At 33.9% G+C, this 15349-nt stretch overlaps 1 protein-coding gene across 1 annotated transcript in view; it reads right to left on the bottom strand.

Annotated features, from left to right (window-relative positions):
* Nucleotides 1–1194: 1194 nt before the first annotated feature.
* The window catches only part of LOC138713270 (noggin-3-like), a 309958-nt gene continuing 295803 nt past the window's right edge, over nucleotides 1195–15349 (bottom strand). The window contains exons 3-4 of the mRNA XM_069845233.1: nucleotides 4872–5179; nucleotides 1195–3309 (exon numbers count right to left, since the gene is read on the bottom strand). Coding sequence (XP_069701334.1) covers nucleotides 2682–3309; nucleotides 4872–5179 — 936 coding nt within the window. The 3' untranslated portion in view covers nucleotides 1195–2681. The remainder of the gene's footprint in view (nucleotides 3310–4871; nucleotides 5180–15349) is intronic.

Below are 15349 nucleotides of genomic sequence, written 5' to 3'. Positions count from 1 at the left end.
TTGAATCAGAGTCCATAAGAAAAATTATGAACTTGCTGTATTTAAATGTAATGCGAATGCAACATTTTGGTTACCGTGACTTGGAGTTACTTTGCTCCAGTTTTATGACATTTTAATTAAAATAAACTTAGAAATTGACAATTTTACGGAATTATTGTTTTTGATGATTTTATTAACTAATTTTGGTTAAATAGAAGGTATTGATATTACTATGTTCAAAAAAAAACTTAGCTTTCTCCTGTTACATTTTTTTAAAAAGTGGGGCAAAGTTACCTATATGATGGGAAAACTTTGTATCAGCCTTCAAAATTAACACTTAGAGATGGAACATTTGTTATGGTGCATTGTATCACTTCTATTAAGATAAAATATACAGTATTTATCAAAATGAAAATAAATTTTAATACAGACAAATTGTAAAATATTCTTATTTTAAGTCGCAGTATTCATAGTTGTTTAGGATTATATCCGCAATGACACATCCGCTGGTTTGAAACTTAGGCACTGATGAAACTTTTTAATTAAATGAAGCAGTATATGACCCCAAGGAGCAAAGTAACCCCAAGTTACGGTATATAAAAAATTTGCATAATTAAAACAAAATTAACTTCGAAATTGGCAGAACGATTGAGCTGAAAATCTGCATACACCTTTTCCTTAATACGCCTAATAAACGACTAAGAAATGAAAGAATCGGATTAAAATTGTAGGAGTTTCAAAACTCAGTCCTCAGTCCTAATGTCCCTTAAAAGAGACTTACATACGTAAAAATAATTTAATAACACATGAAAAAAATCTTTACATCTTGCCATCAACAAAACGAAACCTTCGGAGACACTTTTTGTAATACACCATAAATAGTACTTTATTTTATAAAAATAATAATTATACACGCCTTGCAAAATACAAAATGGAGTCCTCGAATGATTATGAATTCAGGAGGCAAAGACAACGCTACAACTCTTATTAAAGTCGTAGGCTAGCTAATGGACATACAATAATTCTTAAAAAACGGAGAAAATATATTTTGGAAGTTTCAAAACATTGATACCAAAATAATGTGTAAGTAGATCGCCCCGAATGGTTCTTAAATTATGTACAATTTCTTAGGACTGAAAGCAGTAACCAAACGTTCATTTGGACACACTATGACACCCAGGGTGTTATTTCGATTATGTCATGATAACAAAAGGAAAAGATATCATATGTTTATTGTTTACAAACTTATTACTTCGTTTCGGGAAGACAAATTATTTTAAACGGATTTCTATGGTTGCTCTGTCTGTTTTACATGTTCAAGATGTTTTTATTCTGAATTAATTTGGTTTCTTTAGTTCTATTCTTATGGAAGTGGTTTTCCGTATCGGTGATAAATTATTTTTTAATATATTAAGAACGTGGTAAGAAAATAAGAGCTGGTTAGCCCAAAAGTAACACGGGCCATTTCGGACTATGTTAACAGGAATGAGTAGAAACGGACTTAATGATTGCAGTCTTGTGTTGTAAACATGTAACTTGTAATTAACAGCATCACAAGGCTTGTATAAAAACACTTATTTTGTGTACACGTTCCCAATACTCAGCCTCACACTGACATGCCAGGAATAGTGCTGCCTGCTGTGGCATTCGTGTTGTTTCTCTGAAACTCATCTCACATTCAGCACATTCTAACAGTACGTTCAAAAGTTAAAATTGGGTTAATAATTTACGTAACACCTTTAATAACAGTTAAGACTAAACACCAATTACTATGTCTGTGTACTATGCAGTATTTATTATTTCCTTATAACCAGTGCGTGCACAGAATTGATGTAACTGTATCATAAATTATGTGGGAAGGATATTTCTTCACTAGATGTCCTCCCATTCCATGCAAGTCTGCCACTGAGACTAGTTCTCACACAAGAAAGAGAGAGCGCTATCAGGGGAGACTAGGGAGTTCACAATAACGGAAATGTTCTAAGTTGTCCATTTTCATTTTCCGAATGACGAAAAATCTGTTCTGTGCACAGAATTATTATCCTTTGTTCACTTTAAACTGCACTTTAATATGTTAGTTCTCAGTCAAAAAGAACCAAAGTTGATTCACTTGTTGAAAACGCATAGCCATTAGTGATTGTTGTTCGTTAATTTTTTTACTTTGTAGAAAGTTTCACATAGTCACGTTACAACTAATACTACATCCTTAGATAATAACTTGTATTGTGTACTCTGAACTGCACAGATTTTGAGTTTTGTCTTCCAAAGTCATGGATATCGGCTATTCCTTTATATATAAATTAATTCCTGAGGTTTATACCATTCCAAATAGTTTTTTTTTAATGGAGTAACGTTCAGTATCCGTCGACAATTGCTCACTTTCTCTTGAGACATGATTTTGCACATATTTACACCCTTATATACAGGTGAAAAGGTATGGCGTGTATATCGAAATACATCGGAGTTCTCTTCGAAGAAGTGTTCTCTTTTAAGTAATGAATAAATAAATAAATCCTCGGCTTATGAAAGTGCAATCGCGTTCCTGTGAACTCGAGACTGTTTGTAAAAGGAATGAACTCACGGTACAACCACAACACCCGCTGCGCCTCCTCTCAGAAGGTTGTCAGCTTCTCCAAGTCAAAGAACTACTGGAGGAAGAATTTAACACTGAACCGCATTTACAAGATTTGTGCTTCAACAGTCTACGAGTAACTGCTGCCATTGTTAGGGCAAGAACACGAGCAGTGTGTCACGATTGGATACTTCACTTTTATCCAATGGCAGTGGGATTTGTGTGAGGTGCCCCCGCTGGAAAGGCTGAGCATTCCGTTGTCCCCCACCGTGGGATCAACTGTGGCACTCTGAGACGAGGACGACGAATACAGAAGATTGCGATGATGGTTCGTGCTGCCGGAGTTGTGATGGTGATGATGAGTATGCTGTGGGCAGTGCCATCGAAGGAGCGTCTTGTGGTCCTTGGCTGCAGGCCGACATGTCATCCCCGGAGGAATGGAGCACGATGTCTTGCCTGGTGGGCAGTGACCTTCCTTTAGATATCGTGGCCAGAATCGGATTCCCAAATCTTTCCAGCGATACACGATAGGGCAGGCTGTGAACGCCCACAGGAACTGTTGTAATTTTTTCTTGAGCTTAGCAGAGATGCGGGTCCGGAGCCGCGAGCCATCTGGAAGTCGGATGTACTTGAAGTTCATCTTGCGCAGAGAACGTGGCATCTCGCCTACTGGCACGAGGCGTCCTCGTCTGTTGCGCCGGAAGGGGAATTCCACAAGATCATTGCCGCTGGAAGCCGAATGGTTTTGATTCGAGTGTCTGCAATAAAGAAATACATTCGAGTCAATTTTCAGTGTCTGAGATTTCATTCCGAGTTTGAGAAACATAAAAAATGCTAATCTGGGTATTCTAATCACCAACGCAACAGGATATAAAAATCTCAAATTGCTTGGATTTTATAATTGTGGTTTTTATAAATAATTATTTAATGTTTACACATAAAGTAGGCCAATATGCTATGTTTATTCAAATTCATTTTCTACAAATAATTAACTGATAAAATTGTGACAATTTTTGCAGTTTTCTAAGCTGATTATTTTAAAGTGAGATTAGAGACCCTGTATTACCAATGTAATTGGTAAAGATAGGACTTTACCCACAGAGACTCCAAGGTTAGGTATGCATAGAGTATTCGTTGTATGCACGAGAAACATATCCCCATTCAATTCTTGCCATACAAAACATTTCAGTTGTAACCTGGCCATATCTCAGGCTTCACGTCATTCAGGACGTAAGATAATCTAAGCACAACTAATCTAATATCCTCATGTTGTGCCTATAACTTCCTACTTTTAGTAATTAGTCATCATTGAGTACTTTTTTCTCAGAAAGTATATATATATCCATGAAAATTTTACTGTTTATTCTTTATTATCTTAAAGTACTGAGCTCTCGTTTAGAAAGTGTACTTTATAAAAATAATATTATGTTTTGTTTTTTGTAACACACTACTTTTCATAAACAATAAAATTACATTAATAAACATGTACAACAAGGTTTACGGTAATACGGTAGGTAATCTGTAGAAATTTCATGTTTCTAGTTACTTTAGTTTCAGACAAAAACGTACATATGTTGTGAATTTTTAACTTACAGGAAAATGAGAGACAAAGTAAATATTAGACAAACTTAAATTTTCAAAAAACATGTAAGACTAAACTTGTTTTCAAATTCACAACAAATTCAGCCATTGCTATCTTCAAGGGTACTGCTAACTTATGATATAAATATTCATTTCAAAAACATGCCAAACCCCAACCTTTTATACCAGAGTTTCATGAATATTTATATTTTTATGCAATAGTGCGGGATGAAAAGAAAAAAGTAGTTTCACACATAAAACCTAATACGTAATTAAAATCACTTACAATTAGAATTGTTCAATAAATTATATACCAAATTACTCAGAAAAGTCCAAATAATTGGAGCAAAATAAATATTTTTCTTTCATTTAACCTCAGAGCACACCTTAAGGACGTGTTTTTAACTCATGATATTCAAGCTCTAAACAGTCGATATTAATATTCTGCAATTATAACATTCTATCATGTGATTATAAGGTACTACTGCATCTCTTGTATAAATTGAACAGCATGACGAGATTAATAAAACAACTAGAATTTCCTTCATAACTATCACCATACTGAATAAATCGAATACTATATTTCGTAGACTGTCGGATTGCCATTTTTCACAGCCGATCAAGGAATGTGGTTGCGCATCAGAGTTTATAAACCACATGTGCAAAGGTCAGAATACCAACACTATACTAGAAGCTGTTATGCGAATGTCAGCGGATGCATAATAATGTGTGCTCGTACCTGTTTGGTCTCGTGATGCTCATGAAGTGATGGTCGAAGTTACGACCCAACATGGCTTTCAGGGCAGTGGCGTTCAGGTCGTGCGGCTTTGGATCCAGCAATTTGTTCGGCGGCTCTATGAGGTCGGGAGGTGGAAGTTCATCCAGAGGATTTCCGGGGCGCAGACCCTGGTCTTCTGGAGATATGCCCTCGGAGAGTCCCCCCGAGGCGTTGGCGCGCTCCCAGGGCGTCGAGGACGAACACACGCTGACGGCCAGAAGCCACGCTACCTGCACCAGCAGCGCCGTCCGCCCGTACAGCGGCTCCATCTGCAACAATTTTTGTACCATGTAAATAATCTGCAGTATATATGTAGCACGTGACAAGTGGAAATTTTTCTGTGTAGTACAACACGAGGAAACTATGAAACAATTTGCAATATTATATATAGAGTGATTCACGAATATCGTGCAATACTCTAGGAAAGGATTTCTGATAAAATTGTGATGAAAAAAAGTTGCAGTATGTCAAAATCTTAAAATTGACTTATGAAGGTATAAGCATTTAAATATCTAGGAAAATTGGATGCATTATAAATTTAATAAAGTATATTCACATTATTACAACCAGAATAATTTGTATTAAAGCTGGTGTTCATAGATTCCAGCTTCTACAGCAATGCACGAAGTAGACCTGGAGTGAACAGACATACAACACGTGGACATTGTGGAAACAATATGTAATAGATAAGTAGCACATGAACATGGTGGACATTATGGAAATAATAATATGCTACAGACAGGGAGCGCGTGGACATTGTGGAGAAAATTTGTAATAGATAGCAAGCTTACAGACATTGTGGAAATAATATGTAATAGATAGGTAGCGCGTGGACACTGTGGAAAAAGTTTGTAATAGGTAGAAAGGTTATGGACATTGTGGGAATAATATATATTAGATAGGTAGGACGTGGATATTTTGGAGAAAGAAGTAATAGATAGGAAGTTTATAGACATTGTGAAAACAATATCAAATAGATAGGTACAGCGTGAGCATTGTGGAGAAAATTTGTAATAGGTAGGAAACTAATGGACATTGTGGGAACAATATTAAATAGGTAGAGCGTGGACATTATACAGAACGTTTGTAATAGATAGGAAGCTTATGGGCAGCGTGGAGAACGTTTGTAATAGATAGGAAGCTATCGACACTATGGAAATAATAACAAATATAGGCTTGTAGCTGAAGCGTGGACATTGTGGAGAACTTTGTAATAGATAGTAAGCTTATGGGCATTGTGGAAAACGTTTGTAATAGATAGAAAGCTAATGGACCTTGTGGAAACAATATCAAATAGATAGGTAGAGCGTGGACATTGTGGAAAACGTTTGTAACAGGTAGGAATTTAATGGACATTGTGGAAACAGTATCAAATAGATAGAGCGTGAAAATTATGTAGAACGTTTGTAATAGATAAGAAGCTTATGAGCATTGTGGGGAACTTTGGTAATAGATAAGAACCTTACGAACGTTGTGAAAACAGTATCAAATAGATGGAGCGTGAACATTGTGTAGAACGTTTGTAATAGATAGGAAGCTTATGAGCATTGTGAGGAACGTTTGTAATAGATAGGAACCTTACGAACATTGTGAAAACAGTATCAAATAGATAGAGCGTGAACATTGTGTAGAACGTTTGTAATAGATAGGAAGCTTATGAGCATTGCGAGGAACGTTTGTAATAGATAGGAACCTTACGAACGTTGTGGAAACAGTATCAAATAGGTAGAGCGTGAACATTGTGTAGAACGTTTGTAATAGATAGGAAGCTTATGAACATTGTGAGGAACGTTTGTAATAGATAGGAACCTTACGAACGTTGTGGAAACAGTATCAAATAGATAGAGCGTGAAAATTGTGTAGAACGTTTGTAATAGATAAGAAGCTTATGAGCATTGTGGGGAACTTTGGTAATAGATAAGAACCTTACGAACGTTGTGAAAACAGTATCAAATAGATAGAGCGTGAACATTGTGTAGAACGTTTGTAATAGATAGGAAGCTTATGAGCATTGTGAGGAACGTTTGTAATAGATAGGAACCTTACGAACGTTGTGGAAACAGTATCAAATAGATAGAGCGTGAAAATTGTGTACAACGTTTGTAATAGATAAGAAGCTTATGAGCATTGTGAGGAACGTTTGTAATAGATAGGAACCTTACGAACGTTGTGGAAACAGTATCTAATAGGTTGAGCGTGAACATTGTGTAGAACGTTTGTAATAGATAGGAAGCTTATGAGCATTGTGGAGAACGTTTGTAATAAATAGGAACCTTATGGACCTTGTGGAAACAATTTCCAAAACGTAGGTAACACGTGGACATTGTGGAAATAAATATCAGGCATGTGGACATAACAATACTCGTATGCACTAGATACGCATCACTGTAGATTACAGACTTTATTCCATTCTTAAATAAACACGTATAAACTCCTGGTGGCCAATCCCTGAAACATTGTTGATCAATTTCTATTACGACAGGCAGTACTTATGGCGATGCTTTTTCTTCATGCTTCTGTTAGCTGTATTTTTAAACGTACACGTATATTTGTGATTTAGCCTATATTCGTGCTTACATTTTGAGATAAAATTTATGTTAATGTGTGTATTTTTGTATCATAACTTTACCGTCCTGTTTAAAATTAAACGTGTGGTGATTTATTTTCGGTTTTCTTAATTCTTAACTTTTCCCGCTTTTTTTTTACAAAATATCCCAGGTTTTTAAAGTAAAAATTTGCAACTGTCCCGGTTTAAAAAAAAAAAAACGTTATGGAACCCTAGATTAATAGCAGAGTATTCAACTTACATAAGTTTCTGACTTTCCTTGCTTCCAAAATGAAGATATTTAAAACAAATTCCTCCCACTTGTTCTCAAGATTTTAAAGAAAACAGAAAATCCTCCTACTTGACAGGAGACTAAGGTCTACAGAGAACCATCGTTGCTTTTTATCCTGGAACTCCGATAAATGGTGCATTTATGAAAACATTGCTAACGTGATAGAGTAACCTCTAGGCTACTCTATTCCCTTCATTTAAATATTTACGTCTTTGAAATATACGACACAGTTGCCGGAGTCAAGGAAGAATGTTGAAAATGCGTATTAAATTCACTTTTCTCACTTGCAAATAAGTTTTTTTTTGTAGTAATGTTCTAAGTCTCCTTCAATGCATTTTTCGCGCTCACTTCGAACTCAATGTTCACTCGGCGCACTCTCAAACGATTCTACATGCTCACCTATGTTTATATTCAAAATAACGGTTTACTGCAGTAGCACGACAACGAATGTTGAAACTTTTAACTGATTATTTTTATCACCGTAGATGGTATCAGAATCTGTTTCTTCGGCTAGAAATGCAGTTTCTAGACATGTTAAATGGCAAGAATAATAAAACGGTCACATCATTACGTAATGGACACTGTGTAATATATAGTGCTTAGAAATCCTCAATGTATATAGCCTTCGAAACGATTTACATGGTGAATAATTTAAGGCCATTTTCTTACTACCGTCATGAAAATCAGAAACAATTTGCAATAACTATATTTGATGGCCTCATGCCTATACTTTTAAGCACATGAAATTTGAGATTTGTGAAATAAAAGATTGCAAGTTTTTCACTTCACCGATATCGACGTTCAAATTTTTTCACTTATTCTTAAGGGGAAAGATGAAGCTCTGCGTACTGGGAAATTGGAGAAATTCTGTATTTTTTTTTCTCTCGACAACGGTCTATTGGATAACAGCGAAATGTCACAAATCCACTTTAAAGCTCGAACATCAAATTTAAAAAATACTGGAACATCAAATTTAAAAAATAGTCATTTGTTACAAAACGGAAACCACACACCTCATCACATAAAAATTCACCACAGTTAAACAAGTGTTCTAAATTCGATGAATTATGTAAATTATGTGATATAGATGTCAGAATTTCTTACATTAAATATAAACTTTTGCTATCTATCCCCTACTCTATTATCTTCATTTATGCACTTTACATCTCGTATTTATCTTTTCTTCATGTTTCTTTTTATTTCTGTGTATAAGTAACTATAATTTTGGACTGTCTATTCTAATTGCTGCTTTGCCCTGCTTTATACAAATAAATAAATAGGTAGGTCAATAAATAAATATATAGGTCATTAAATAAATAGGTAGGTAAATAAATGCGAAGGTAAATAAATAAATACGAAGGTAAATAAATAAACAAACAAATAAATAAACAGATAGGTAAATACATAAATAAATAAATACGAAGGTAAATAAATAAATAAATACGAAGGTAAATAAATAAATAGGTAGGTAGATAAATAAATAAATAGGTAGGTCAATTAGGTCAATAAATAAATAGGTAGGTAAATAAATACGAAGATAAATAAATAAGTAATTAAATAAATAAATAGGTAGGTAGGTAAATAAATAAATAGGTAGGTCAATTAGGTCAATAAATAAATATGTAGGTCAATAAATAACTAGGTAGGTAAATAAATAGGTAGGTCAATAAATAAATACATAGGTCAATAAATAAATAGGTAGGTCAATAAATATATAGGTCAATAAATAAATAGGTAGGTAGGTAAATAAATACGAAGATAAATAAATAAGTAAATAAATAAATAGGTAGGTAAGTAAATAAATAAATAGGTAGGGCAATTAGGTCAATAAATAAACATGTAGGTCAATAAATAAATAGGTAGGTGGGTAAATAAATAAATAGGTAGGTCAATTAGGTCAATAAATAAATAGGTAGGTAAATACTTAGGTAAATAAATAAATAGGTAGATAAATAAATAGGTAGGTCAATTAGTTCAATAAATAAATAGGTAGGTAGGTAAATAAATAAATAGGTATGTAAATAAATATATAAAATATAAGTAAATAAATAGATAGATAAATACCTACATAAATATGTGTAAATAAATGGGAAAGTACATAAATTAAATATGTGTAAATAAATGGGAAAGTACATAAATAAATAAATAAATAAATAAATAAATAAATAAATAAATAAATAAATAAATAAATAAATAAATAAGTAAATAAATTTCGTCCCTTGCGTGTTGAGCTAACTTTCATACTACTGCTTAGAAGACTGTCTAGGCCAGACTTGCAGAACTGGGCGACAATTGTGACGTTGCGTCACTCATCGGAGACGTCACTCACCCCTTCCTTCCATCCCCGCGTCATTGGCTTGGTAGGGGGGGGCATTTGTATTCATGTCTGTATTATGTGATTGCGTACGGGCCACAGATACGTCATTCAACGCCGGTGGACTGTGGACGAAGAACCAACGCTTTCCCCATGCTTTCCACCCCTCTCTCGCCAGTTCTGTATCCTTGGTCTAGGCCACAGCCTATGTCATCGAGTTTTTCTTAAGTAAGAACGCGACTTATGCACCATAATTTTTTTTGTAAAAAAATGAGCCGGTTTCTCTCACTTTTTTCACTGAATTGTGGATCATTGAATCAGATGGTTGTTGAACGCCATGATATTTTGTAGAAATATAGAATGACATTGCTTTACGATTTCTTCGTAACAAATTCGTATCATAACTGAAGATTCGCTGTTTTAATGTGCACTGCGCTGCCAAGAACTAAACTGAATAGAAGTTAAGTTTAGGTCTATACTAATTCTCTAACCTTGACGTCCTTTCAGCCTGTTGTCTATTGATACCATACAACACAAAATCTTCCGAAGTTTTATCCAGGGGAAATGCACACACTATTTACACAACAGTCTTAATCAGTAATAGGCCGATGGCATTTATGTGAGCGAAACGTATTTCCTGAAGGAAGATCTGTACAACATTTATTAATTTTAACTGTAGAAATCTCACAGAGTTTCTGCCGAGTAAGACTTTCAGTCTCAAAAACACATAGTACCGTAATTTCTGTATAGATTTAAATAGCAAAAACTCATGAAAGGCATCTTCAGGTTGTCCAATTATATAGGGCTCTCATTTCAAAACTTTCCAGTCTAAGTAACTAATTATTTAAATTTGAATTCAATTTAAACAAAAGAACATTTCAATTTGGATACTGAGGGGGAAGTCTGAAACCAGGCTTAATTGCATTGTAGATTTCACCACCCCTCACTCCGCAGCTACCACCACTTTGAAATTTCAAATTGCACCCCTATGTTTTTACACTTAAATATGAAAGAGCATTCAATTATTTATACACTTCATTCATTTGTTTTCTCATCTTTTGTTTTCTATAGTCGCCTGCCAACCTGTATTTTTGTTATTGTCAGTTGATTGCAGGATGAAAACACAGCTTATTTTGAGTAATTTCTTAAATTTAATCAATAAGCATGATTTATGTTCTCTCTTGAAGGATATACACCATTTTAAAATAATTTAATACACAAACACAACTATTACATGAAATGCTCAATAATCTTTTGTAGCTTTATCCTCTTCAGCAGTGTCAAAAATAATGACAATCCAGTTTGCCAGGCGACGATAGAAAACAAAAGATGCGAAAACAAATAAATAATGTGTATAAGCAATTGAATGCTCTTTCATATTTAAGTATAGCTAAAAATATAGGGGTGCTATTTGAAATTTCAAAGTGGGGGTGACTGGGAGCTTGGGCGTGAAATCTAAAATGCAATTAAGCCTGGTTTCAGACTTCCCCTCAATATCTAAATTGACGTGTTTTTGTTTAAATTTAATTCAGTTTAGATAATTAGTTATTTAGACTGGGAAGTTTTGAAATGAAAGCCCTGTATGTTTATGATCATGGTAGTGGTGTCTGTACATACATAAAAAATCACGCAAAGTTCATGTGTTTGTTTCTCTTCGCTCTAAAGATGTTTGTGGATAAGGTTGAAGAGGAGATTATAATGTATCTCTTCGAAGAACCATAGTTTTCAGTAGTATTAGTATTAGTATTTATTTATTTAACCTGGTAGAGATCAGGCCGTCAGGCCTTCTCTGCCCCTCTACCAGGAGATTACAACTATAATATGAACAATAAAATTACAATTAATATTAAAATTACAATTGCAATAAAAATTAAAGTACGACAAGATTACCTGGTTAATGAAAGCTAGACATTTTATCATAGAAGTTAAGAACAAAGAATATTTTTGTATTTACTTAATTACAAATTAAACCTACAATAACAAAATTCTATAGTGATGAAATTACCGGATATTGAAATATTTTGTGATAGTTTAAGAGAACTATTTACAAGAAACCATGTGTGAACGAGTCTCAATTACTGATAAAGTGCCTAGTAAGTTTGCGTTTGAATTCAATTTTATTTCGACAGTCCCTCATGCTAGCAGGTAACGAATTCCAGAGTCTTGGCAGGGCTATTGTGAAAGAGGATGAGTATGAGGGGGTGCGATGGGACGGTATTGTTAGTATTGTTTCATGGCGAGAGCGTGTGTTCTGATTGTGGTGGGAAGGTTAAACAGGAGATTATAACGTATCTCTTCGAAGAGCCATGGTTTTCAATTTCTGATTTATAAATCTTACATCGACTGGAGTAATAATGCTGACTGTAGTTGTGAAATCATAGAAACTGCTTCGTTTTCCTTGACTCGATAAAATCGATTTTATTTTTATATGTAAAATATCTTTGTCCTTCGCGAGCTTAAACGACCGTCAAACATCTCTCTCATTAACCCGTTTGTTATTCATGGCGGTAAGAGGCCTTATATGCGTTCTAACATGATGATTACTTAAATTATTTACCGTGATTTAAAATTCTCTTTACAGACTTGTTAGCGTGTAGGTGTTGGGAAACAACAGAAGTCTAAATGGTTCACATTATGCTTCCAGGAACGATGTTTTGCCGAATATGTGCGAAGTAAAGCTGCTGAACGAGCTGATAATTCCCTGCCTGTATGAAGGTAAGTAATTTTTTGTTTATACCAATTATTACCAGACTCAGCTTCTAAGAAATATTCATTTTTGTAACCTTAGAAATTGGAGCCATCGAGTATCTGCTTAGAGATGCGTCACATCAACCTATACTTTTAAACGTACTTCAGGTACTGTACACTAGTTTTATGGCTTTTAAACGTTAAAGTAAATATTTCACATAATATTATTATGTACAAGAAGTAATATAAATATAACTTTAAATCTCTTGGAAACACTTCGTTGAAAGCTATGACATCTTGACAATTCGTGTTGCGTATAAAGATAGAATTTTTTTGTAGCTACATCTAAATTTATTTCCTGAAACAATTTTTCCATTAGAAGAAATCTATTCTATACATTATGCAATGTAATGGAATAAGATTACAAGAACGTCCCCGTTTTCCGGAGACAGTCCTCGAATTTTGCTACCTATATTTTGTATGATACTACGTGGTTTGTCATAATAACGCCATTGGACAATGTTAATAATTGAAATACCTGCACGGGAAGATAATTGCATGCGCTATCACCTTAAGAGTTTCGCAGGAAAATCGTGCAAAGTTGCAAACTTCATTTTTAATAAGCCGTCCACCCGTATTTTTTACTTGTATATTTCGAAAAAAATTGCACGGAGTATTCGAGAAATTAAGGTATACGGAGAAACAAAGATACGAATGGATGGACAGACAAAACAAGTACAGATTACAGATAGTTACTCTGAAGTGTGTTGTGGACTTATTTGTTTAATGTATTTCTTACTCGGTCGTATTATATTTCGGATTCCCATAGGTGTTCCCCAAGGCACAGTTCTTGGCCCTATTTTATTTTGAATGTATATTAATGACTTATTAAAAATGGACTTACAACAATACAGTAGTGTTCATTATTCTTATGCAGATGATAGTTTTAATTTTTGGTGGAAAAACCTGATATGATATATGTGATTCAAATAATGGACTTAAATTAATAAAAAAAATGGTTTTTGTTGCCTTATGAAATATAAATGTCCGATTATTAAGGAGTCATCTGAAGTTAAATATTTAGGCATAATTTTCGACATTCATTTAAAATGGAATCAACACATTAATTACCTTTGTAATAAATTACGAAAACTAATATATTATTTTGTTTTATTGAGGAATTACTTGTCAATAAGTTTATTACGCACAATATACATAACTTTATTTCAATCGGTATTTATGTATGGAATTATAGAGTGGGGTAGCTTTTGTAAAACCAATTTTATTCCACTTTATTTATTACAGAAGAAAATAATTAAAATATGTCTTCATAAACCTATTGATTTTCCATCTCAAAAATTGTTTTTAGACTTTAAATTTCTTAAAATAAGACAAATTTATTATATTGTATTAATAAAATTCCTACATAAAAATCAAAATAATTTTTAATTGTATTCTCATAGTTATGAAACAAAAGATATGGATTCTTTAAGATTGTTTGAACTAAAATGTAACACTGCTATAATATTTAATCATAACAGTAATTTAAGCCCAAGTATATATAACAAATTTATATTTAAATATCCTAATCTTGTCAATTTTAATAGTTTTCTAGTATTCAATTTAAAAAGTTATATATGCGTTTTATAAATAATGAAAAATTATAAGTTTAAATTTATATATTCTTATTGTGTAGTAGACATAAGACAAATTGTATTATATACTTCTTAATTTAAATTCAGAAATCCGCCCCTGAGCACTAGTTTTACTCTTTCAGGGGTGAGCTAAAGTTTTATCTGTTTAGATTATATTTTATGTTACAATTATTAGGAAAATAAATACAAATACAAAAATTAAGAATTTATTATGGATGTTACGTCACATCCTCTCTCATACATGGGCTACTAGATTCTGTCTCTAGTCATTAGAAGTATTAAACTTTAAATAATGTAAAACTGGAACTTATAATAAAGAGAAGGAACTGTGCTGATTTGATTTGCCTGTTTCTACAAAGGCCAGCGACCTATATATGGGCCTACATAGTTGAGAGCCGCTCTCTGCCCATGCGCCTTCATCAAGTATCAGTTCCACGAAGAGACGACCGTCCTGACGCCCACCATTGTCGAAGAAAGACAATGAATATTCTGGTCGCTCATTTTTCATCCGCTCCTGACAAGGTACCCTGAATGATGTCCATATGAGCGTTTCCGTGGAATCTCTTAAGCGAGGGTACCCAAATGCGTTCCCATAATCAGAATTCAGGATTTCTCCGCCCGAGGTGTCGGCCTGCCATCTTTGTCGTACTCCATCGCCTACTCGCCTCTCTCCAACCCAAAAGCCTTCGTTTTGAATATGAGTATCATTTTCTAGGCAGGGTTGCCCACTGGCGTGTGAACTACTGGCCGAAATACAAAATTACACCCGACTGCCTGGCTCTATTTATTTATTTATTTAACTAGCTAGCTAGTGAGTACAAATTACATTTATAAAACAAAAATGTTTCTAGCCACTACCGTAAGAGCTCGTGTACGGTGTGGTATTAGTCAATAATATAACATGAAATTTACAAGAACAGTTTACTAAATACAGTAAGCAACTTA

Source organism: Periplaneta americana, chromosome 14 (assembly GCF_040183065.1).
Source record: "Periplaneta americana isolate PAMFEO1 chromosome 14, P.americana_PAMFEO1_priV1, whole genome shotgun sequence".
Lineage (NCBI taxonomy): Eukaryota > Metazoa > Arthropoda > Insecta > Blattodea > Blattidae > Periplaneta > Periplaneta americana.
Note: the sequence above shows the minus strand (reverse complement) of the source record. Positions and strands in the feature narration are given on the sequence as shown.